Source organism: Trichechus manatus, unplaced genomic scaffold (assembly GCF_000243295.1).
Source record: "Trichechus manatus latirostris isolate Lorelei unplaced genomic scaffold, TriManLat1.0 scaffold00072, whole genome shotgun sequence".
Classification (NCBI taxonomy): domain Eukaryota; kingdom Metazoa; phylum Chordata; class Mammalia; order Sirenia; family Trichechidae; genus Trichechus; species Trichechus manatus.
This window is the reverse complement of record NW_004444008.1, coordinates 13,265,410-13,292,943: the sequence shown is the minus strand read 5'-3', so window position 1 is coordinate 13,292,943 and position 27,534 is coordinate 13,265,410. Positions and strand designations below refer to the sequence as shown.

The 27,534-nt window shown below is 38.6% G+C and overlaps 1 protein-coding gene across 2 annotated transcripts in view; it reads left to right on the top strand.

Annotated features, from left to right (window-relative positions):
* The window catches only part of CTNND2 (catenin delta 2), a 993,502-nt gene that overhangs the window by 194,196 nt on the left and 771,772 nt on the right, over nucleotides 1-27,534 (top strand). For both annotated transcript variants that reach the window (XM_004380288.2, XM_004380287.3), the window contains exon 2: nucleotides 20,837-20,949. Coding sequence is in view for 1 of the 2 variants with exons in the window: in XM_004380287.3 (XP_004380344.1) it covers nucleotides 20,936-20,949 (14 nt within the window). In the remaining variant the exon portion in view is untranslated. The remainder of the gene's footprint in view (nucleotides 1-20,836; nucleotides 20,950-27,534) is intronic.

Genomic DNA, 27,534 nt, shown 5'->3' with positions numbered 1-27,534 from the left:
GTAGAACTGCCCCATAGGGTTTCCAAGGAGGTGCTGGTGGATTCAAACTGCTGACCTTTTGGTTAGCAGCCAAACACTTAACCACTTCGCCACCAAAGCATCTCATAGGGATGTTTTGAATTCAGTGGCAGAGCATAGCTATTATTTCAACACTGTGGAGCTCCTAGCATTTCCAGTCACTGTTCTAAAAGCTAGAACTAGAGAGATGGCCAAGCCCCTGCCCTCATGGAGCTAACATGCGAGTAGAGACCGGAATAAATCAATGGGTATTATTACCCTCTCCCCTACCCAGTAGAGTACCTTATAGCTATTGAGAGGTCCCATCCCTCCTAAGGAGACCAAACCAGTCTGCCACTACCAATTTTCTATAAGAGTTTACAGTTCACTTCATTTTTAAAAGGAAGTCAGGGCAGCTTTCTTATCATCCGTATTTACAGGTAACCTGGTGTTTTCTGGAAACTTTGAGAAAATATGAGTTTTCATTGAAGACAAAATTTCTTAGTATATTTCACCAGGTAAGACATAAGCTCATATGTTGGCCCCAGTGCACACCCATTGTGTGCTTTAAGGAAATGCTTTGAGCATGACATTCTCTCAATAAAGATAGTGATTTTCTGATCACTGTGGGACGGATGCAGCATGATGTCATCTATAAAGGCATGTGGCATCTTCCTCTTCCATCCATAGAAGAACATTTTACTGGATCAAGATTAGGAGTGCATGTTTCTGTACTGTAAGCTTTTAGTTACTTTGGAAGGCAGCATTCGAAAGGAATTTAAAGTCAGAAGATTACTATTCTACACTAAGAGATGTAGCAGGCTTTCCGAAAATTCACCAACAGTGCTGTTTCGCTGTGCTTACTGCTCTCATCAGAAAAAAGGTCAAGAGAAGTGCAGGGTCTATAGATGTAGTTAGGTGACTGTCACTCTCCAGTTAGTTTTTTCTTTTTGTTTCACTCCCCTCTCCTTTTCTCCTCCTTCTCTCCTCCTTCCACCCTCCTTCTCTCCGTCTTTCCTTCCTCCCTCCCTCCCTTTCTCCCTCTTTCCTTTCCTCCTTCCCTCCCTCCTTCTTTCCCTCCTTCGTTTTATGTTTTTTGGATTTTGAGGGATAATATGTTTTGAGAAAGACCAGTGGAATGGAATCAGGCCGAGCTCTGGGACCAACTTGATTTCAGTTCATTTCCTTTTTCTCTGGCATGTTCCAAAAGGGATTTAATGCAGCTTAGTCAAGTCACTTAATCCCTTCGCATGTCAGTTTCCATACCTGTAAAATTAAAGGCTTCAACTCCATGATCCCTTCCAAATTAATAGGATTTTATTATCTCTCGTCCAGGGGCTTCCTAGTGCTGGGGTTAGGGGCACACTCTTTAGCTGTGGAGCAGAGCAGAGCAGATTGGCTAAGGTGGGCTGTCACCTGGGTCCTTGGTCTACCCTGCATACTTCTTTCATCCAGGGGTCTCATTTGTTAATTTCACACCTCAATCGCTAAACATCTTTTGAGGAAGAACATCCATTAAGTGCTGATTTATTTGTTTTTTACATGATATAAATGTACTACTGTACCAACATTTATGTGTTAGAAAATATGAAATATAATTTATAAAAGATGAGAGTAATAAATTTAAATATAAATTCAAACCTTTCCTTCCCATACCCTAGTGGATTATCTTGTGCTGCCCACTTCAGAGGCAACCGCTGCCATATCTGAGCTGCACATCTCAGCACATAAAAAAAAATAGGTAGGAGTTAACAGTCAGATTGAGAACCTGGCAGATCACAAATAGTTACATTTGTGAAGGTTAGTCATTTGTCCTTGCCAGACCCTCTGTCTTGGTCAGAACCGGAATTGGGCTCACTGATGAAGAGGATCACAGAGTGGTGAAATGCTTGTGTTTCATTTGCTAATAAGCACATCATAACCAGCAGCCGTTCTGCAGATATGGGACCAATAAGACAAAGTGTGTTGAAATCACAGTGCGCTCCATCAAGGAACTGAAAAAATGTGAGGTGTATGCTGGTCTTTGTATGCTGATCACATGTATTAATCATATGTTTATGAATCACGTTAGATGCACTGTTTTGTGTATCATTAGCAACGTGAAGAGTCTCTAGTAGAGAACCTTGGAGGATGTACTTTCTATTCAAAACTTTCAGAAATGGACTAAAATCTAAGTCAAGCTTATAGAACTTGCAGATTACACAAAACTAGGGAACTATCCAGGCGTTAGATACAGAACCAGGTATTAAGAAGAGACTAAAATGCTGAAAAATATAAGAGAAAAAGAAAAAAGTTGAAAACGTGTGCTGCATGTCCATGTCCAGCCTTGTCTGTAGGGTCAGAGGCACCAACTGCAGGGGTATGTAGTGTATGGGAGTCAGGTTTGGCAGCTGTTTGGGAAAAAGTACTGGAGGTTTATTCAAGTGTGAATTTGAATTCAAGTTTCACATAAGGCAGTCTTATGATGGGGAGGTTAACACATCTAATGCAATTTTTGGGTATGGTAATGGAGGCTGAGTTTCCATGCAACAGGAGAATTCTTAACCTACGTAGCACTTTTCAGACGGTATTTGGAATAGTGTGTGAAGTGTTGGGTGCTATGATTTAAGAGAGGGTATACCAGTAAACCAGATACACAGTATAAAAGTGTGGCCAGAGTGATGAGACCTCTAAATATAGAATTACCTCTAAACTGCCCTATTTAAATCATAGAAGAGAAGATACAGTCTTCAGGTATCAGTTGGTCAGTTGCATCAATGAAAAAAAGAATAAATTCAATGCTCCGTTGAATCAGAAGACAGAACTAGAAGTCAGAATCAGAATCAATTATTGGATTTTGACAAGAAGGCATGCTGTGGTTTGGATGGCCAGCACTAGCCTTTAGTGGAAGGGTGTAATCTGACTTTGAGCTGCTGTCAATGGTAGCTTTCAGTCCAAGAGGTTGACTCTTCCAGAAGGAGGGATGATAAATGACCTCCTAGATTCTATCCACGTATAAAATTCCATGAGGCTTTAGAGGCACTATGTCTAGATTTATTAGGATTAGAGGAAGTTTGGGGGTATAAGTATCTAGAATACCCATAATAATATTTGCGGCACCCTTTTTCTGCACGCTAAGATTCCCAGAGGTAAGGGGAGGGATGTGAGTTTTTAAAATACTACCCAAGTAATTCCTGTACACCCACTCTTTAGGATAGAATAATAATCAAGAAATTAGATTCTTTATATAAATATGTATTTATTCATCCTACACACAGAACTTCATTGGAAACACCTTAAATTATATGTTTAAGAGAGGTTGGTCAGACTTTGTCTCAGGTACTTTGGACATGTTATCAGGAGGGACCAATCCCTGGAGAAGGATATCATGCTTGGTACAGTAGAGGGTCAGCAAGAAAGAGGAAGACCCTCAACGAGATGGATTGACACGGTAGCCGCAGCAGTGGGCTCAAACATAGCAATGATTGTGAGGATGGTGCAAGACCGGGCGGTATTTCATTCTGTTGCACAGAGTCGCTATGAGTTGGAACCGACTGGACTGCACCTAACAACAACAGCAGCAACATATGTTGAGTGTCTTTTGCCGACACTTTCCAGCTGGCTAACCATGGACAATCTGTAAAATGATAATAGTAATAACAATAATAGTATTATCATCAAATCATATCATCATCATCAATATCACCATCATTATTATTTCCTGAGTTCCTAAAGAGTATTCACTCCAATATGGCAAGAGACAGAGGACATTGCTTTGATGGAAAAAAAAAATGCCTTTATTTTATTGAAATAGAAAGAATTTTCCATGCTGAATTTTAATAGGATAACATTTAAGTCGCTTGGCTTAACTAAATACGCGTTCTACCGTATTTATTAGATGTTTATGTATTGTTGACTGTTTTATTTCTGATGAGCCTATTGCTTTTCCCACTTGATTAGGAAGGGAAAATTGTTTGGGGAAAAAATTGGCCTAATATGTAAGAAACAGCTGTTGGAATCATGAGCAGCTTGCTGCCCAACTCTGCAGCCGGGGAGACTAATGTTGATCAGAGCTGCCCTCTATCAGGTGAAACTGCAGTTGATAGAAATTATGCTGCCTAGTTTCAGGGGACGCAAGGATAATTTGGCTGTTCCTAAAAAGGCATAAACAAAATATTGGCTAAGCACAGACAGATGTTAAGGTTATGTTTTGTACATGAATTCATGTACTTGAATTCACTTTAATGGAGTTGAGCTTATGGTTTAAGATCTTGCATGCTCATTGTAACTAAGTTGTTATGGGCTGCTAATTTGCTAGAAGCTGCTGTATCATGAACTAGCCCAACTGCCTTGATGGGCCTCCTGGTAGTTAATATGGATTAAATGTGAATCTTATGTTTTCCCCCCGTGGTGTCACATAATGATATTAGCTTGTCTACAGTGTGACAAATTCAGTGTACTGAAAGCATCTGGTACACGATTCTTTATGACTGAAAATAAGCCTGGAAACCTGATAATACATACTCATTAAGACACTTCTACTACATATTGGGGACCAGGGAAGGGATTTGTTGGTCACAGTTCATTGTACTCCGACTTACATAAACTCTTCCAGAGGTGGTATATTCATCAGTGCTACGTTTCTCCAAGTTCTTGTTTGATTATCAGGATGCAGATATGGGTGTATCCTTTGTTAGACCGTACTTACTCATTCCCAGTGGGGAATTTCAAAAAGGAAAACATATCTATCTATCTACGTATCTATGTATCTATCATCTGTCTGTCTATAGATACAGGTATATAGATATAGATATATATACAGAGAGAGAAGGAAGGAATTAAACCCTTGATGGCTTGAGGTTAGGTTTAAATTCAGTCTTTTGAAGTTGATCAGGAAGCTACTTTAGTAAAGAGAGTTTTTTTTTTCTTTTTTTTCAGTGAACACAATGTTATAAGAAATGAACTTTAGAATGGCATCGTTTTATCCTACTGTTTGGATTTAAACAATATAGGAATGTTTATGCTTTGACTGTGTTGCTCCCCAAGCAGTGGGGAAATATATTTCACCCATGAAGCCAAAGAGTTGATGTGCATATGCATAATGCCTGCCTTATCAGGAACGGGCAAGAGCACTGGGCTGGCTGTCCTGGCTGTCACTGTGTTATAGTCTCCACTGTACCACTAGGTCAGTAATCTTGAATTATTTACTTGGCTCTTCTGATTGTTCATTCCCTCGTCTTTACACAGATGGATCATATTTCGTGCCCTGAATCCTTCACTGGGTCACTGAGAAGAAAAACTCATTAGAGCAACAGTACAGCTGTTATTACACAAAGAGAAAAGCTATTATACTATTATATTAGGGTGCAATTACTATAATAACTTCCTCTTACCTCATGTCAGACTTTTGCTGACCTCAGCACCCTCAGTCAGTGGTAGATGTGATAGTAGCAATTAAAAGCAGTTCGTGGGGCAATGAGGAACAGGAACTCTGAAAGATACACCAAGAATCACTGGGAAAAAATGTCGACAAGATGAACACAGCAGAAGAGAAAGGAGACTTTTTCTTTGGTTGTAAGAACCAGTAGCTCTGTCTGCAACCCCAGAGGCCCTGACTGTGTCCATCTAATTATGAAAAAGCTCTACGGCTGACAGGGACATTTAGCAATAGGCAAACGGACATCCTTGCAGTGCAGTATTCTTGCAATACGGTGCAAAACTCATGTTCTAGTGATTTATCCTCAGATGTCAAAAAATGGCTAATTGTGTTAATTATGTTCTAGTCAGTGAAACAAATGAGTTCAATAAAATTTCAAAGAGTTCCTTACTTGGAAGGTGGAAATAGATGAGGTGGTGCATCCCATTGAATAGACGAGAAACAGCAGGCTAATTTGTTAATGATAACCTTCTGCTTAAATGAAAACTTTCCATTGGATTCGCCTGGGATTCAATCTGGCCCTGCACTCCAAATTGAAAGGGCGCTGCTCCCCAAAACACACACACACATTCTATACGCACCCAATTCTGAGCCTTAATTTATGCTGTTGGTACCATCTGTAATGTTCTTCATTCACCCATTCACACGGTCAAATATTAAGCCTTCTCAAGCTCCATTTCTAATGCTTCCCTTCTTGTGTTTGATTTCTTTCTTCCTTCTCCCACCCCCTTCCATCTTCCCCAACTGGAAGTAAGCTTAGAAATTTCTGTTTATATATATATAAAACCCTTTGCCATCGAGTTGATTCCAAGTATATATGTATATGCAGGCAAATATACATCTATAGATATATATATCTATATATGTATGTATATGTAGATATATATGTATATATACATACACACACATATATATGCACACATATATCTACATATGCATACATACATACATACCATATTTGGTATATATACATATATACCAAAAAAAAAACAACCTGTTGTTGTTGAGTTGATTCCAACTCATAGTGACCCTGTAGGACAGAGTGGAACCACCCCACAGTGTTTCCAAGGAGCGGCTGGTAGATTCGAACTTCCAGCCTTTCAATTAGCAGCCCAGCTCTTAATCACTATGCCACCAAGGCTCCTCTCTAAAGATTACAGCCTTGGAAATCCTATGGGGCAATTCTACTCTGTCATATATGGTTGCTAAGAGTTGGAGTCAACTCCATTGCAATGGGTTTGGTTTTTAGTTTTAATAATTTGCTGTGTGTATCTGGAGAGGACAGAGTCCAGGGTGATGTATCAGTTTTCAAATTAGGCAACTTGGGTAAATGATGGTACCATTTACTGAAATAGAAAACAAAGGAATGGGAGCAGGTTTGCAGGTTGAGCACTGTGATTTCACTTTGGACATGAACCTCTGGGTTTTCTGGAATGGATGTCAGCAGGCAGTAGAATATACATTGAAAGCTGGTCATTGAAGCTGTGAGAATGGATGAGCTTATTCAGAGACGGTGCAAGAAAATGGAAACTAGAGCCCCAAGGAAAATGGTGGTTGAAGAGAGGAAAGAAGAAGAGGTGCCTGAGAGGAGAATAGAAGTCCATCTGGAGAGAGAGGAAGAAAAGCAGGGGAGAGGTACCTTGGAAATCGTAAGAAAAGCTTGTTCCAGGCAGAAAGGAGAGTAAGCAGGGTAAAATACTCATCGTAAGTCAAGTCAATACCGGTAATGCCTGGTGATGAAAGCATATGTAATTATTTCACTGATAAGAGTATTTAGCTATTTTTTCTTTTTGTAAAAATATATATAACAGAGCATTTGCCAATTTAAAATATTTAGCTATTTAAATCTTAAAGAGCAGTGAGTGAGGACGGGTAACCATTGTCCTTTTGTCATGCAGATATTTCTGTTCTATATAGAATTATTCCTAATGCAGGTTAATGATATGAAAGACATATAGTGATGTGAGAGAGAGGATATGAGAATTCATGGGGGAAAAAAATCATAGAATTTTTGCCTTGAAAGGGCCACAAAAGTAATTGAATCTCTTCTACGTTTTCTCAGCTGCATCTAGTGGCTTTTCTCTACGTGTACACACTAATGGACAGTTCCTCATATTGATCCAAAATATAACCCCCTTGAAAATTATTTATTGAGGTCACACTTTAAGTCTTCTGTCCATCCATTCATCATTTATTGAGTGCACTCTCTACTAGGTGAGAAGAAGGTGGTAATGCAAAGGCATGGTCTCTGCCATGAAGCCATGTACAGTCTAGGAGAGATGACAGGCATGTAATTAAATGAATTCAATAAAGAGTTGCTGGTGCCATGTGAGTGTGTGGTCCTTCTTCCTGGGCATAGGAGGGTGAGGTCAGGGAAGTACTCGCATGGAACAGATGGTAATTAAATGAGGTGATGTTGAGATTCATCACCTTAAAATTGAAAGGCAAGGGCATTTTCCCTAGACTTGAGGAAAAAGGAAAGGTGGGAAGAAGAAATGGTTGTTCAGAGCAAAGTGAGCATAAATAAAGCCTATATGGGAGACTGCAAATCATCAATCTTGGCTGAGCTGAGGCATCTGGTACTTTCTTTTTCACCCTTTGCATATGGGAAGGCTGCTTTCTCCCCTACGGTATAAATTATGGAAGGGCATTGAAGCATGACTCCTTACTATGCACATTACCCTCTTCAAGTATATTTGAAGTTGACAGTAAGCCTCTTAAAAGTTAAGGCCCATTATTAGAAGGAAATATTTCGGTTGTAACTTGAACAGTACAATGAGTATAATTCTTCCTGTGGTTGGACATAATGATTGCAGTATTTCTTTTCCAGGGAGACAGAGGAAACTAAAATTAGAGGACATGAAATGATGAGCTGTGGTTATTCTACATTAAGAAAACCTGTGTAATTAGTTTGGCTGTATTATGACTGGTTCTTTGGCCCCCATTAAAGCAGTGATAAATAAACAGCCCTAGAAATTTGTGGCAGTGAGGTTCTGAGCAGTTGATTTGAGTTAGAATTCTAGTTCCAGTCCCAGCTAATCTTTGAAGAAGCTAGTTAACATCTTTAACTCTGAGAGGTTTCATCTATAAAGCAGAGACAATAAATGGTCTAAATTACTGAATCAGTGTAAGGAATGAATATGTGGATGCATGTAAAGCACTAAGCAAGGTTTGATACATGGTAAAACCCATTACCCAAACCCACTGCCATTGAGTCAACTCTGACTCATAGAGACCCCGTAGGACAGAGTAGAACTGCCCCATAGGGTAAATACATGTGTCATACATGGTAAATAAGTACTTAAATAATTAACTGCTATCATTATCTGCTACTATCTCAGTCTTGCTATTTTCCTGAATAGAATTGTCTCTCCAAGCAGGTGTGGGCGTAAGAATCACTAGTAGAAATTTTTTTAGAATACACATGGCTGGGCCCCATTACCTGAATATTTTTGTTCTGTAGTACTGGGGAGTTTACCAGGCATTTAAAACAGTTCCAGAAATTATTGTGATGTACTTAAGAGTCACCAGTACGGTAGCACCACTGAAGTTGTAATCAAACCTAATGGATTTTTCGTATCATCTTAAGCTATAGAGAAATTTGGCCATTTTATTTCGTGAAGTCCTATCATGTAGATGAATTAAGAAAACTGTGGTAAACATACTTTATTTGGATAACAAAGCATTTGGCAGGATAAATGGTAGAGCAAAACATATGGAAGCCCACAGACTGAAGGAATTGGTCGGAAAGAGGCCTTTTTTTTTTTAAAATTGAAACTGCTCTGCAAGGGTGCCTATTATTCAGCTTCAGGGTGCTGATTCCTGTCATCTACTGTCTTGCTAGGTGACCCAGGATGACACCCTGGTTGTTTAAAACATTCATCTGTCAGTTTTGTAAACTTCCACGGAGAGTTTGTTGTCATGGTTTGACTCATCGGTGAGGTCTACATAGGTTTACAGTTGACATTGATTTGTTCCATTCTATCTTGACACTGTGGCTTGTTCTTCTCAGATTTGTTGAACACTTTGCTGTTGGCTGGCTATTATTGCCCTGTCATTTGCACCACCTTCCCTTCAAATTTGGCTTTGCAACCTGTCTCGGGCATGAAATTAACATCGCCAAGTACGGCTATGAAGTCAACTCATTCATGTGAAATGGGAATTAAAAGTATTGTTAGAAAAAAGATCACCTTAGATTACTTGAGGGTGCAGATGCTTGACGAGTGCAGAGATGAAGGACATCAGGGAACAAAAGCTCGTCTATGTGATGGAGAACTGTTCTTCGGGAGAAAAGAGTAAAAGGGAGGAGGGAGTTCTGAGTCCAGTTCCTAGCCCTACCCTTGGAGGCTGACCTCCTTACTACCCCCATAGAGAGATTCCTCAGCTTCCTCATTTTTTCTCCTGGGATACTTAGTCTCTTAGAGGCCCAGGGCCTAATCCCTCCAACTGTGGGACAAAATATTTTCTCCAGAGTCTTTTACTGGATTTCATCTTCCCTGCAGAAACTGAAGCCAGAATTCAGAGAAGCCACAATCCTGGATTCTGACCTTCTCCTGGGTGGAAGAACATTTGAAGACAACAGCTAATAACATCGGATGACCCTAATTTATTTTCTAATGAACTATCTCCAACACACTTGAACAGTCATTGTGTTCTGGTATTGCAAGGGGGAGAAAAAAACCACATTGCCGTCAAGTTGATTCTGACTCATAGCAACCCTATAGGACAGTGTAGAACTGCTCCATAAGGTTTCCAAGGAGCGGCTGGTGGATTCGAACTCCTTTTGGTTAGCAGCCAGGCTCTTAACGACTATGCCACCAGGGCTCCAGTATTGCAAGAACAGTTAGTTGTCAATCTACCTAAAATCACTGAATATTAGAGCCTGAAGAGAAATAAGCAATGATCTTTTCTGGCCCTCATTTTATATATAGCTGGATTGTGTTGGCATTTGTGCTTCTGAGAAGCAGGTCTCATCTACACATAGGATGAGAAGACAAGGGAGGAGTGAAATATGGAGGCTTTAGAGGGCCTCTGGAGGGAATAGATAATTTTCTGAGACTCCAGTAGGATGCAGTGGAGATATTAGGCAATGGGCAGTCTTAGGCAAGTAGGACAAGAAATCAGGGTGGACCAGAGGAATGTATCAAGTGGGTGGCTCATCAGACGTGTGAAGAAACCATCAAGTAAAGTGAACAGCAGGCACAGAAATGGCATAGAGAGAGACAAGACATCACTCCCCAAGAAGATTTAATTGTAACAAAATGAGCCTGTAAGGGTAACAGACCTGGAGGATGGTTGCTAGAGTTACTGCTGACCTAGGGACTTGTTAAGAAAAAAACTAGATATGATACCAAAATTCAGAAAGAGGGCACAACAGGAAAGTTGACTAAATCTTGAAGTAATAAACATCAGATATGCTTTACATCTTCTTAAGAAAAATGAGACCAACACCTTAGTGTGGGATATGGTTATGCTTGGGCAGATGAGACGGGACAAACTTGTACAATTAGAGGATTCTAGCTCAGGGAAGTCAGCAGAGGGTCCAAAGGCCAAGGGCATGTTAGACTCACTCTTACTGTGCATTCCCGCTAGGAATGGGTAAGGATTCCAGTTTCCCCTAGTGCTTACTAACATTTGTTATTTTCCTGTTTTTTTAATCTTAGCCATCCTAGGGGGAGTGAGGTGGTACTTCATTGTGGCTTTGATTTGCATCTCTCTGATGGCTAAAGACATTGGGCATCTTTAGTGGTGTCACTAGGGTTGGTGTCACCTGGTACAGTAACTCATGGTGTCACACTCCCCCCACCCCCACCACGTGGACCCCCCCTACCACCGCATGGACCTTCTCCCAAACCAGACCAGAATCCTTAGTAATGTTTATTATCAATTTTAATCATAGAATAATATGTGATAAATATAGTTGCAGATGGCTGAAATGTAATATTTCTTAGATTTTATGAATACCGACAACAAAATTGTTTTGTAAAATCTTTCTACATTGAATTACAACATTATGAGTTACAACATTGTTAGGAACTGAGCGAAAGCCTTTTTTCATTTTTCCTCATCTTTTCCTTTAATTACTACTTCATTCTCAAAAAAGTTATTGATATAGGTTCACAAATACTAATTACCACAGTATTGTAGCTAAAACACCAGAAAATTTGACATAATCAGTGACTATAAAAACACCAGCAGCAAGGAAAATAACAGTGCATGCTTGTAATGTGTGCAGACGAAACTGTGATTGTGTCATTGTAATTGGATAACAATGACAGCTCTGACCGGGTGCATTAGAAGGTTTAAAAAGTAAATTAGCATAGAGTTTTAGCCTTGTAGGTATACATGTAAGCTGGACTTGCAAAAAAATTTTATTATAATTAAGTACAAGGATATTTTTATAAAAAATAATAAATTTCTGCACCGAAATTTTATGGACACTTATTTTGGTGTTACCTCCTCTGATAGTGTCACCCAGTGTGGTCCACACCCCCCGTATCCCCCTAGTGATGCCACTGATCAGCTTTTCATGTGTTTGTTGGCCATTTGAAGAACCTCCTTGGTAAAATGTCTACTTATGTCCGTTGTCCATTTTTTGATTGGGTTATTTGTCTTTTTGTTGTTAAGTTGTAGAACTCTTATATATATTTTGGGTATGAGACCTTTATCAGGTATATGGTTCCTGAAGATTTTTTCCCAGTCTGTAGGTTGTCTTTTTACTCTTTTGATAAAGCCTTTTGATGACCATAATTATTTAGTTTTTATGAGGTAGCAATTATCTGTTTGGTCTTTTGATGCTCATTCATTAGTTATTGTGTTTGATAATCCATCATTTTTTAAAAAAAATTAGCTCCCTTAGTTTTACTTCTATATTTTCTTTCAGTAACTTCATGGTTTTAAGTTATCACTCTTACTCTGGTATGTCACCATTTGCTCTGGAGTTCCCAAGTTCTTTAAGAAAATGGTGTGACCTACAAATAAAGATGGTGGATCGAACCCTTGCATTAGCTCTTGCTCCCTCCTGGATCCTCACCAAAAACACCATGAAACTTTTTAAAAGGGATAAGCCTGTAAACAATAAAGAATGGGTGAATTAAGTATCAAATGCCACCAAATTTAACAGATCAATTGTTAGAATTACTTCATGCACTATGAAGAAAGAATTAATGCTTCCAATTAAATTACCACATGCTATCAGATATAAGCCATCCCAGTATGGGAGATAGTAAACTTGGAGGTACTAAAGTGTATAAAGTATATGTCTAAGAATTGATGAAATATTGATAAAATCTACCAGTGGACAAAGTGCTAACTGACTTGTCACAACTTTCATGAAAATGGGGTTCAAATCATCAGGGAAAGTAAAAACTTAGGACAATTGACACAGGAAAATCTGCCAAATGTGTGTGGAGGACTGGCTCAGAATCTCTTTAAATATCATTTAGACCCCAAGATCCTCTACCCCACCATACACAGATGAATGCCTGCTCCTCCCCCACCATGGCAAAGATAAGAGGTTTATCTCTGGAGAGGGTGAAATTAAGAGTCTGTTGACTCAGGAACCACAAAGAAGAGTGTTAAGAGAATGGTGCTGAAAGTTGGCAGTGGGAATAAATGAGATGTTACCTACTAGATTTTAATAGCACCTCCCATCACCAGCAGCTTCTTCTCTTACACAATGTTCTTTTCTCCAACTGGAGGGGAGATTGTCAAAGGAAACATGAGAGCCTAAGCATGCATATTGCACAGAAACAAGCTCAGGATATGTTTTGGGGCCGTCTTCCTACTTCATGTGGCTATAAGCCTGGGAATGATCTGTTTGAATCTCATGTCATTGTCTTATATTATTCAAATCTGCACTGTAGAAATAATCCTGGCTTCCATAATCTAGTATCTCATTCATCTTCTCCATTCTCCACTTCTGGGGTCTAGTCTCTTTTCTTCTTCTCATACTAGTAAAATCATGACAAATCTGTTTTCACCTTCATCGTTATTTAGCCTGAACTTTTCCACTTCTTCAAATCTAGCTTGTACCATCCCAACTGATGCTACACCACCACGTTAAATAAAATGTTTATTGAAGGAATTAATGAAATGACAGCTGTGTGTTTTCTGATTTCAGTTTTCATACTGAGTTAGATGAGCCCCTCAAGAGACTATACTTGCTTTTCCCCATTTAAAAACATTTAATAAGCCCCATTTAATTAAATCAAATACATTATTAATTTAGTCTGTTTAGGAAAAAGTTATAAAAATATATGATAATGTTTCTTATACTAATCCTAATCTATTCTGTGACTCAGTAATGTGCTATTCTGGGAGTGAAACCTATTTAAATCGATCTCTTAATAAATTTCAATGAACTTTGGAATCATATACCCGCTAATTTCAAAAATTGTTAATAATGGGGACTCTAAAACAATAATGGGGAGATTTAGGCTCTTTAGCACTGCTTTTTTTTTTTTTTCTCAAAACTTACTTTACTGGAGAACATCCTCTTGAATCCTCCCACCCATGCCCCTAATTCTCATTAAATCCTATTTCCTTTGGATGGTTGCAGTATCACATTCCTGTTTGCTATCATCACTTCTCCACTGAAAGTGCCCAGGAGAAAGCCGTATCAATGGAATTTTCCCCCATGTTGTTCACCTATTTATTTTGCTGGTTTCTCTTGTTTCTCCTGCTCCCCTCCAAATCCAGATAACCTTTCAAGATCTTTCCTCATGCATCTCTTCATTGCTCTTTATAATCTCAACTTCACTGTGTTAATTTAATACGACATATTCATTTGCAACCAGTATTGCTCATTTTGCCAAATGTATCCACGTACTTTTGTTTTTCCCATTGATTTCTTGTGTAATCATCTGTTTAACAACATTTTTTTCTTCATTGCTCTTTGATCTCAAGGTCTCTAAGAAAACCAAACTTATTTAGTTCTGAGATGGTTGTCCTCCGTCCACACCAAACTGAGTTAGAACAGGAGAATGTCATCTTTTTATCCACATTGTTGTTGTTAGGTGACATCGAGTCATTTCAAACTCATAGCGACCCTATGTGCAGTAGAACAAAACACTGTCCAGTCCTACACCGTCCTCAGAATCTTTGCTATGTTTGCGCCCATTGTTACAGACACTGTGTCAGTCCGTGTCACTGAGGGTCTTCCTCTTTTTCACTGACCTTCTGCTTTACCAAGTGTGATGTCCTTCTCCAGGGACTGGTCCCTCCTGATAACATGTACAAAGTACATGAGATGAAGTCTCGCCATCCTCGCTTCTAAGGAGCATTCTGGCTGTACTTCTTCCAAGATAGATGTGTTCCTTCTTCTGGCAGTCCATGGTATATTCAGTATTCTTCACCAACACAATAATTTAAATGCATCAATTCTTCTTTGATCTTCCTTATTCATTGTCCAGCTTTCACATGCATATGAGGTGATTGAAAATACTATGGCTTGTCATACATACTTTAGTCCTCAAAGTGACATCTTTGCTTTTTAACACTTTAAAGAGGTCTTTTGAAGCAGGGTCACCCGTGGTGGACAGCTTTCAGCAGAGCTTTCAGACTAAAACAGGATGGTTAGAAGAACCTGGTGATCTACTTATAAAAAAATTGGCCAGTGAAAACCTCATGGATAGCAATGGAACATTGTCTGATATAGTGTCAGAAGTTGAGCCCTCAGGTTGGAAGGCACTCAAAATACAACAAGAGAAGAGCTGCCTACTGAAAGTAGAGTTGACCTTAATGACGTGGATGGTGGCAGGACTCAAAATGAGAAGAAACAGATGCAAACATCCATAAATAATCAGAATGTGGAATGTACAAAGAATGAATCAAAAAAAATTGGAAGTAGACAAAAATGAAATAGAACACTGGAAGATAGTTACTGTAGGCATTAGTGAGCTGAAATGGACTGGTACTGGCCATTTTGAATCAGACAATCTTATGCTCAACTATGCCAAAAATGACAAAATGAAGAGAACAGCATCATGTTCATCATGAAAAAGAATATTTCAAGATATATCCTGAAATACAACGCTGTCAATGATAAGATAATATCCATACACCTACAAGGAAGACCCTCCACGCGTCTGTCTGTTGGTCATACTGTGGGGACTTACGTGTTACTGTGATGCTGGAAGTTATGCCACTGGTATTCAAATACCAGGAGGGTCACCCATGGCAGACAGGTTTCAGCCTAGTTGCCAGACTAAGACAGACTAGGAAGAAGGACCTGGCAGTCTACTACTGAAAAGAATTAGCGGCTGAAAACCTTAAGAATAGAAGCAGAACATTGTTGGATGTAGTGCCGGAAGCTGAGTCCCTCAGGTTGGAAGGCACTCAAAATATAATTGAGGAAGAACTGCCTCCTCAAAGTAGATTCAACATAAATAGTGTGGATGGAGTCAAGCTTTCAGGAGCTTCATTTGCTGATGTGGCATGATTCAAAATGAGAAGAAACAGCTGCAAACATCCATTAATAATTGGAACATGGAATGTACAAAGTATAAATCTAGGAAAATTGGAAATAGTCAAAAATGAAGTAGAATGCATAAACATCGATATTCTAGGCATTCATGAGCTGAAATGGACTGGTATTTGTTCATTCTTTTGTCAGTCCATGGTGTATTCAGTATGCTCTGCCAACACCACAATTCAAAGGCATCAATTCTTCTTTGGTCTTCCTTATTCATTGTCTGGCTTTCACATGCATATGAGGCGATTGAAAACACCAAGGCATGATTCACGTGCACCTTAGTCTTCAAGATGACATCTTTGCTTTTCAACGCTTTCAAGAGGTCTCTTGTGGCAGATTCGCCCAATGAAATGCGTCTTTTGATTTCTTGACTGCTGCTTCCTTGGGTGTTGATTGTGGATCAAAGGAAAATGAAATCCTTGACAACTTCAATCTTTTCTCTGTTGATCGTGATTTTGTGTATTGGTCCAGTTGTGGGGATTTGTGTTTTCTTTATGTTGAGGTGTAATCCATACTGAAAGCTGTGGTGTTTAATCTTCATCAGTAATTGCTTCAAGTCCTCTTCACTTTCAGCAAGCAAGGTTGTGTCATCTGCATAACCCAGGTTGTTAATGCATCTTCCTCCGATCTTGATGCCTCCTTCTTCTTCATAGAGTCCAGCTTCTGGGTTTATTTGCTCTGCATACAGATTGAATAGATATAGTGAAAGGATACAACCCTGACACACACTTTTCCTGACTTGAAACCACCCAGTATCCCCTTTTTCTGTTTGAATGACTGCCTCTTGATCTGGTTACAGGTTCCTCATAAGCACAATTAAATGTTCTGGAAGTCACATTCTTCACAGTGTTATCCATAATTTGTTATGATCCACACAATCGAATGCCTTTGCATAGTCAATAAAACACAGGTAAACATCTTTATGGTATTCTCTGCTTTCAGCCAGGATCCATCTGACATCAGCAACGATATCCCTTCCACGTCCTCTTCTGAATCTGGCTTGAATTTCTGACCGTTTCGTGTCGATATACTGCTGCAGCCTCTTTGGAATGATCTTCAGCAAAATTTTACTTGCGTGTGATATTAAGGATATTGTTTGATAATTTCCACATTCAGTTGGATCACCTTTCTTGGGAATAGAAATAAATATGGATCTCTTCCAGTTGATTGGCCAGGTAGCTGTCTTCCAAATTTCTTGGCATAGACGAGTGAGCACTTCAGCACTGCATCGGTTTGTTGAAACATCTTAATAGATATTCCAGCAATTCCTGGAGCCTTGTTACTCGCCAGTGCCTTCAGTGCAGCTTGGACTTCTTCCTTCAGTGCATCTGTTCCTGATCATATACTACCTCCTGAAATGTTTGAATGTCAACCAGTTCTTTTTGGTATAATGACTCTGTGTATTCCTTCCATCTTCTTTTGATGCTTCCTGCGTCATTTAATATTTTCCCCGTAGAATTCTTCACTATTGCAACTTGAGGTTTGAATTTTTACTTCAGTTCTTTCAGCTTGAGAAATGCCGAGCGTATTCTTCCTTTTTGGTTTTCTGTCTCCAGCTCTTTGCACGTGTCATTATAATACTTTGTCTTCTTGAGCCGCCTTTTGAAATCTTCTGTTCATTCCTTTTACTTCATCATTTCCTTGTTTTGCTTTAGCTACTCAACATACAAGAGCAAGTTTCAGCATGTCTTCTGACATCCATTTTGGTCTTTTCTTTCTTTCCTGTCTTTTTAATGACCTCTTGCTTATTTCATGTATAATGTCCTTGATGTCATTCCACAACTCATCTTCGGTCATTAGTGTTCAATGCGTTAAATTCTTGAGATGATCTCTGAATTCAGGTGGGATATGCCTCTCGTGGACTTGTTCTAATTTTCTTCAGTTTCAACTTGAACTTTCATGTGAGCAATTGATGATCTGTTCTGCATTGGGCCCCTGGCCTTGTTCTGACTGATGATATTGAGCTTTTACATCGTCTCTTTCCACAGATGTAGTCAATTTCATTCCTGTGTATTCCATCTGGCAAGGTCCATGTGTATAATTGCCGTTTATGTTGGTGAAAAAAGGTATTTGCAATGAAGAAGTCAGTCGTTGGTCTTGCAAAATTCTGTTATGCGATCTCCGGCATTATTTCTATCACCAAGACTGTTTTTTCCAACTACCGCTCCTTCTTCTTTGTTTTCAACTTTCGCATTGCAATCACCAGTATTATCAGTGCATCCTGATTACATGTTTAATCAATTTCAGACTGCAAAAATTGGTAAAAAGTCTTCAATTTCTTCATCTATGGCCTCAGTGGTTGGTGCGTAAATTTGAGTAATAGTGGTATTAACTGGTCTTCCTTGTAGGTGTATGGATATTATCCTGTCACTGACAGTGTTATACTACAGGATAGACCCTGAAATGTTCTTTTTGATGATGAGTACAACGCCATTCCTCTTCAAGTTGTCATTCTCGGCTTAGTAACCCCTATGATTGTCCAATTCAAAATGGCCAGTACCAGTCCATTTCAGCTCACTAATGCTTAGGATATTGATGTTTATGCATCTCATTTCAGTTCTGATGATTTCTGATTTTCCTAGATTCATACTTTGTACATTCTGCCTTCTGATTTTTAATGGATGTTTGCAGCTCTTTCTTCTCATTTTGAGTTGTGCCACATCAGCAAATGAAAGTCCTGGAAGTTTGAATCAATCCACATCGTTAAGGTTGACTCTACTTTGAGGAGGCAGCTCTTCCCCAGAATTTTTTAGGAAGAATTACTCTCTCAAAAATTCAATTACTCTTTTATGCGTTTTCAGAATATGAATTTCATTGTGCCTGTGGTGAGTTCTGTGTGATATTTAAATATTATGTTTTTAAGGAGCTATTCACTCAAATATATGAGGTACTGTATTTTTTCCCAAATAACATGCCCACACATATAACGTGCATGGAGCACTTAGGAAAATAATGCGTGAACAGGTTGTGCAACATATAACACGTGTGTTATTAAATATAGTATTTTTCTGTTATACAGACACATTCAGATAAACCATAGGATAAAGCCTGGAAATGAAAAAGTCTTTGAGAACTTAGGTATTTTTGTGGAAAAGATCTGCCAAATGAAGCAAGGCAAAACTTTCTTGGAGAAAGAGGGAGGGATTAGACGCTCACAGTGCAGTTGGTAGAAGTCTTGGTAGTCACTCCTTCCAAGTGTTGCTTGATGTCATTCATGGTATCTAAAAATAAATATTTGCGGTTAAAAACCACACGCTACCTCAGTTTAGCCCCCTAAAGGGATTAGTTGACCTCTCATTAGCAAAGTGTTCTTTCTTAGATTCCCATAAAAAGGTCAACATTAAAAAAAAATATCTGCTTTTATGGAGAAGAATTAGGGTATTTTTAATATACACAGAGAGCACATCGAAGTTTGCTTTTTAAAGCTCTTGCCCAAGAGTGTCCCAGAGTAGCAGATAACCCTGTTGGTTGGAATCAGCTCGATGACACCTGGTTTTATCTTTTCTGGAAAAAACAAATCCCTGCTACTTTAAGAGTTTTAGTCAATGTGAGTTCTCCAAAACTGACCCCTTCTCTGTTTTTCAGCTTGAAAAAGCATTCTTGTTTTCTCATTCCAAAAACAGAACTGTGTATATAATTTTTTTAACAAGTTACATGAGACATTGCATTAAATTTTTCTGAAATTTTAAAAGTACTTGTTTCCTTATAGTTACACATATTAAAAACAAAATAAAACTTATGTGTGTGGACTAACATATAGTACAAAAATAATTCCTGTAGTGGGAACAGTTGGGTTCCTTGAAGTTGTGATTGAATCATTTTTCGCTAAAGTTAATCCTTTAACGGGATTTTAGGCAGCTTTGTAATGTATCTTCTTTAGATTAATTACCTGTTTTTTAAGGTGGTATATCCAGTACAAAGAACCCTGGTGTCACAATGGTTAAGCACTAGGCAGCTAATAGGTTGGTGGATAGAACCTACCCAGCAGCTCTGGGGGGAGAAATACTTGGCGATCTGCACAGCCTAGGAAACCCTATGGGGCAGTTCTGTTCTAACACATGGGGTCGCCGTGAGTTGGAATCGACTTGACGACACCCAGCAACAGCAACAACATATCAAATATCTTCAGGATTATTCACTTAGTAATTAGACTGCATAGAATCAGTATCATTGTTATTATGCAGTAATTTAAATTATAAGAAGTGGACTTGAAGTATTAGTTTCTTATATATATAATATGTAAGTAATATGAAGACCAAAGTAAATATAGTATTTTATATATATAGTTGTTGTCGTGTGCTGTTGTGTCAGTTCTGACTCATAGTGATGGGGACAGAGTAGAACTGCCTCATAGGGTTTCCTAGTCTCCTGTAATCTTTATGGGAGCAGATCACCGGGTCTTTTCTCCTGAGAAGCAGCTGGTAGGTTTGAACTGTTAAACTTTTGGTTAATAGCCGATTACTTAACCATTCCACTGCCAGGGCTCCGTGTATATGTATAAAATACAGAGAGAGCCAGCTAGAAGACCAGTAGGGTATAACATAATACTCCAAGTGATAATAAAAATGAATTATTTCTTCATTAAGTGTTACACTTATGGTGCCAGAAGTGTTAACTTCTCTTGGGTGCTGACTATAGCACTGACTAAACATAGCACTGGCTAGATTTTCATCTACAGTTTTTCATTTAATCCTCACTTCCACCCTATGAAATATGTATCTTCAACCCCATTCTAGAGATGATGAAACTGATACTTGGAATAACTAAGGTCACATAGCCTGGTCTTTCTGAACTTCGGGTCTATTTTATTTCTTACCAATAGCCTCTATTTCATCAAGGGGACATCTCGGCAATCATACTTTTTCCCTTTTGACTGCTCTATCATTTTGGTCTGAATTCTACTTTTCATGTAGATGATAGAATTAATCTTTCCTGTGGTTTTATTTCAGGAATTACAGTTTGAAAGACTGACCCGAGAGCTGGAGGCTGAACGCCAAATCGTCGCCAGCCAACTGGAGCGATGCAAGCTGGGGTCGGAGACCGGCAGCATGAGCAGCATCAGGTACTGGACACACTGCTCCTTTCATTGTTGCTGCTCGGAGCGCCACTGAAAGTAAACCATGGCCTTGACCTTCTTACAAACCTGGCCATGTAATTGGAACGTTCAGTCAGATGTTGGAAAGGAATTGTAACTGGCCTGATTTAAAATGTTCAAAAGGCATCAGAAATGGCCTGATTTGCACTTGAAACTCTTTTTTAACAGAATTAGTGCATGCCCTGAATGTAAACTGTGCGTCAGCTCCCACAAAAGAAAGCTTTGCTTTCGATCAGCTTGGTGGAAATCAGGAAATGCCAAATCCCAATCTCCCAGTTTGGCTCTGTTTTCTAGAAATGATTCAGACTTGCAGGTTTCTGAAATGTAAGAGCCACAGTGCGTTTCCGTAGGCTATATATTGTTTGCCATTATATGATGCTAAATTATAAGATTGCAGTTCCCATGAGTAAAAATATTTCGTGATCCATAAATAGTCATGATTATTCAATTAGGTGTAGGTTTAGATGATGAAATATTTAAGAACAACAAGCAAACAACCTTTTAGTCACTTGACCGCAAAGTCCTGAGGATTGTGTTCTCATATTTAAGTTTTTTTTTTTTTTTTTTTTCTGGGCGGGTAGATAAATGAAGCTCTGTAAGGCTTAGCTTTCATTTCTCACTAATACATTGCACTTTCCCATCATTCTGTTTGATGTTGTGTTCTTGACACCCTGCAGTTTTAAGGAAGTCTCCTATTTAAGGAAACAATAGCTTCTGTGACAAATAAACGCCAAAATTTCGATGACTCAAGAAAAGAGCAGTCTGTCCCACAATAGCCACATACAAGGGAGTACTGGTCAGGGGTCTGCTTTCCCTCCATGGAGTGACTAAGGACCCAGGCTCCTTTTATCTTGAGGCTTTGCCAACCTCTAAGGCCTCATTGGCAAATGCATTGTCAATTACATCACTCTAACTGTGAGTGCAGCAGACGCAGGGTCCATTGGTAAGAGCTAGTCACTTGGTACAGCAGGGATCCTAAATCCTGGGATGTACAGCCACTCCACTCTGGAACTAGGAGCATGAGTTTGGTGGACTCTTGGCTGTCCGCTTCCGTAGAAGAATTAAAGCATCTGTGTATCTGTTGCTCTAAAATATTTTCTCATTGCAAGAGTAAATTAATAGTTGCTATGTTTCCTATCAGAGTCCCCTGCCTTTAGTCTCTTAACATGGTTCTTTTCTTTGTTGAACAGCGGTGAATTTTTGAATGGAAGTGATAGCATTCTGTGTTTTTATATGCTGCGTTACTTGGATAGAATATTATTTTCAATTACAAAGTCTCATTTAGGATATATGGAAGCATACCAGCTTCTGCATCCAAGTATTTAGGCTATAAGTAACTGCAAATTAGTACATTGTGATTGCAAACTTATCATAGACTTTTCTAAATATCCAAATTAACCAAACAGGATGGATAAGGAAAAAGAAAAGTGAATCATACTCACTCGAAGTTGTTTTCATAAGACTGACTGGTTGAAGTTGGTGAATCTAAAAACCCAAAACCAAACCTATTGCCATCCAGTCAATTCTGACTCATAGCAACCCTATAGGACAGAGGAGAACTGCCCCATAGGGTTTCCAAGCAGTGCCTGGTAGATTCGAACTGCCTACCTTTTGGTTAGCAGCTGAGCTCTTAACCACTGCACCACGAGGGTGTATCTAAGGTAGGTAGAAAAATAATATTTCCAAGTGCATGTTTGTATTGCTACATTTGGTTGTACGTTTGAAGAGTTTTTTGTTCACAGTGAACCCTGCCTGGGGAGTTAAGCACATCCAGTTTTGCAGGTCCATATGTACCATGGAGCTGATATCTTTTTTGCTTTGAAGTCTGCTGTTTCACTGTGGGTTTGCTTACCTTTTCAATTCATATTCCTAATCTTTTTGTGTGATATTTTTGTACAAAGTACATCTTTTACATTATTCCCCCCCCGCCCCGAACTCCTGGGAGGAGCAGGTCTCAAGAACCATATTGTACCCAGCGCTTCAATCCCCAGTGTCTGATTGGGCTAGTAGCAAAGATCGGGCCCAAGGCTAATTGATCCAGTGACCAGCCTGTGAGAAATAGGCTGTCACTCTTGAAAGTGTGCAGTAAGTGACAGATCTGTGATATCCAATGATAGGCACAAGGGGATGGTGGCTGTGTTGACTTCTGTGCAAGTGGAGAAGTTGTGGTTACAGAGAGAAATCCAACAGAGAGACCATATGGTCCCTGAAAGTCAAGGGGACTGGTTTGGTTATCATCAGGACTGGCTGCATGTCAGATATTCCAACTGTGAGATTACCTGTTGGGTTCTTATAAACTTTCTCCTTCCCTCACTTTGATTTGATTTACCTTGAGTTGATTTCTTATATCCAAAGTTTCTTGAATAAAACACATCTGTGTGTACACCACCAAAGCAGAAAGAGAAAAATGATTCATGATAACTTTCAGTTCTTTACACCCAATGTGAATGCTGACGTGCCTGTCCCTCTCTGTAATGTATCCTGTATCCAATATTCTGTATCAAATATGTACCATAAAAACCCAAACCCAAACCCATTGCCGTCAAGTCGATTCCAACTCATAGCGACCCTATAGGACAGAGTAGAACTTCCCCACAGGGTTTCCAAGGACTGGCTGGTGGATTCCAACTGCCCACCTTTCTGGTTAGCAGCCATAGCTCTTAACTACTGTGCCATTAGGGCTCCAATTAATTCCAAAATATCAAATAATTAAGACTGATATTATATAGCTATCTGTGGTAATTAATTCCTCCTACTATATATAGCTATATAATATCAGTCTTAATTATTTGATATTTTGGAAATCTCTAGTGTATGAATCTTTACTTGCATAATACAAGCAATTTATGGATATTTCACTAGAAAACAATCAACATATAGCTTTCACTGTTCATTTTCTATCATAATCTAATTGTTTGATCAGCTTCAGAAATGCATCTTTAGAAATTCACATCTTTATTAGGGTGATAGAGTAACCCAGTTAGCAAGCAAAAAGGATATTTAAGAAGTATGGAACCAATTATATTAATTATTTATTATCAGTCAATTCTAATTCCATATTATATAATCATTATACTTATTATTAGGAGCCCTGGTGGCACAGTGGTTGAAGAGTTTGGCTGCTAACTGAAAGGTTGGCAGTTTTCACCCACCAGTGGCTCTGCGGGAGAAAGATATGGCATTGTGCTTCTGTAAAGATTTAAAGCCTTGGAAACCCTCTGTTCTACAGAGTGCTATGAGTCAGAATCAACTTGATGGCAGTAGATTTGGTCTAATTTTTATACATACCCAAAACCAAACCAAACCCATTGCCATCGAGTTGATTCCAACTCATAGCAACCCTAATTTTAATATATATTACCATTAATTATAATTAACATGATATATTTGATTTATTGTAGAGTAAGAACAGCTAAATAAAGCCATCATGTTTGTCTCTACTTTTATAAATAGATAGTCAAAGCTCTGATACAAAAAAACAAAATGTGAAAAGAGAAAAAAAACTCAAAAAAATTATTGCTTCAAATAAGGTGACACTGTTTCTTTCCCACAGATAAACTGTTTAATTTCTTCCAGACAGAAGTTTCCACGAAGTCTACCATATATTGGAGAATTGGATGCAAAAGAAGTAAATGTTATAAATGTTTTCAAAGGTCATTCTCTTTAATAACTAACTTCTGTGAGCCGAAATGCCAACAATTCCATAAACAGAGTTTAAAAATGTTTCTTACATCTACAAAGAAGTCCAGCTTATTTAAGAGAAAACACTGATTCGATTAGTTAACACTACTGTTTAAATAAACGAAGTTCAAATAGTCACATTTTTTTCACCTGAATGAAATAGGTTTATTTAAAAAGATGTTCACTGAATTTTCTTAAAGAAGCAGATCATCTGTGAATATAATTATTCCCAATGGAAGACACTGTTGTCCAGTTTTCATGATCTTGCAGGGCACAGTATTTAAACCAATGGTGGTGTTTGTCATTAGGTACCATCCAGTCGGTCCTGACTCGCAGCGACCCCATGTACAACAGAACGAATTTAAACCAATAGATGGTTACATTTATTCTTTTCAGATGAAGAAGGAATATGTTTGCCAAAGTGTTTTATTTCAGAAGCTAAACATCTCAGATTTTAAAACAAGTATTTTTAATTTTTTTAAATAGAATTTTTTATTATGTAGATATTTCTACACATACATGTTTTCCCAAACACATTTAGCCAGAAGTAAAAATACCTCATAGTCGTAAGAGTCTAGGTCCTTACCATTAGTGAATACATGCTTGCCAGCTTGAAAACCAATTGGATAGATTTTGAATCATTTCTGATTGATTTGTTGTTGTTGTTTGAATTTTTCATTGAATATAATTTATATTTTTAAATTACAGAGAGAATAACTGTTGATTTCCATGCTAGCAAATAATAGTTTCTCATAGGGCTAAAGTATTACTCCTCCAATAAAGTCGTGCTTATTTTTTAAATATAACAGTAAGTTTATTGAATTGTTATTCAGAATTAACCTTGCAAAAGTCATTTCCTAAGAGTCTTTTATATCTGCTTTATTGTAAAAACAGAAAAACAGTAAAAATAGAGGGAATGCAGACACAATTTGGAGTTATTTTTCTGGATTGCCAATTTTGTTTTAAAAAATGAAACAAAAACAAAAATATTTTCTCTCTTTGCTTCTTCCAATCAAAATTCCAGAGCAGAAAGCTCCCTCAGAAATAGTCTTTATTTTCCTAAGTTCTTATCTTACCCTCTCTACCACTATCTGTCACATTATCTAAATTATTTATTTCAGATTTGTAGCTGCTTATTACTTCCCTTTTAATCTTGAGATTATTCCTTTAGGATTTTCCATTGTAATTTTTTTCTCTTTCCTACATAAATTAGAAGAAATATTCAAGAGTACTTTCTGGGCTGTCAAGCTCCATCTCCAGGTTTCCTAGCACCATCATTTCTGCTCAGATTTCCTTTTCAGTTCTCTTTTCTTCTGGAAATAGCAGGAACATTTATAGCTGTTGCTTATTTAACAGGGACGCATGCATTTCTCTAGCCCTCTTTTTTGTCCCAGCCGGTCAGTCCTCTGAGTCGTTCCCACCTAGCTTAGGGACATGGTCACTGTACTGAGCCACCTCTGAGGAGTACCCTCAATTCCTTGGATGATGGTAATGAGAACAACTGTGACAGTAATAGTAGTAATTATAATAATAATGACAGTATTTCTGTAGCACGTTCCATATGCTAGATACAGTATTGAATTCCTTTACCATAGACCATGCCATTTGCCCCTAAATAACCCTGTAAGTTAAGTCTTATTGTTTTATTTTGTGGGTGTGAAACCTGAGATTCAGAGAGGGAAGTTCCGTTTCCCAAAATCAAACACTAACCTTCGAACGCAGGCCTATTTACTCCCCAAGAACACACGTTAAAACACCAGTCAGGGTGCCATTTAGTCAGTCGCAAATAGTATCTTGAATCAGGTTCTAAACAGCCATGTAAATGTCCCCCATTCATTTTCACCCTAGGGATGCAAACATTTTTAAACTGAATTTCCACTTCTTTTCCTCTCCCTCCACCCCAGTGATTATAGTTACTTTGAAGTTGTCCATTTGAAGATGTTTCTGAGATTACTTCTTACAAACATGAAGTAAATAGTGGTAATAGTATGTAAGTACTCATTGTTATTAAATACATCCATAGTAAGTGCTCAATGTTCTTTTGCAAATTACTCATGGACAAATTATACTAACATAGTATAAATGTTATACGTCGTAATATAGACGAGTCAGAAACTGACAAGATGAAATGGAAGAGTGCTCAAATCCGTTTCCTTTTGACACAGACCAAATTTACTATGTCTCTGGATCCACTGCTGGTGCAGGAGACAAGACTTTGCATATTGTGTGGTCATTCACAGAATAGCAATAGTGCATTGATAATGTATGTCTGACAGGAAGTGTACAATTAATTGCAATATAGAAACCGGTGACTCTTTGGATTTGTGTTATTCAGACCGGAAACAGCAAGAATAAATACATTGACCAAAAGATCCACGCGCAGGACTCTTCCTGGTGTAGTGTTGTTTTCAAATGTTGTTGAGTTGGCCCTGATTCATGGTGATCCCACGCATGATGGATCGAAACGCTGCCTGGGCCTGCACCACCCTCATGATTGGTTGCCGATAGGATCGTTGTGATCCATAGGGTTTTCATTGGCTGATATTTGGAAGTAGATTGCCAGACCTTTCTTCCTAGTCTGTCTTAGTATGAAAGCTCTGCTGAAACCTGTTCAGCATCATAGCTACACCTAAGTCTTCCCTTACAGATGGATGGTGGCTACTCATGAAGTGCATTGGCTGGGGATCAAACCAGGGTCTCACACATGGAAGGCAAGAATCCTGGTGTACATAAATATATAAATATGCTGAGACATAGAAGGATTTGTTGACACAGGGCATTTGTGCATCCCCTATGTCCACTCTACCTTTGTTCAGATGTTGAGGTTCCAAGAGCTTTTACCGATTTATTATGTTTGTTGTTATTTTTATT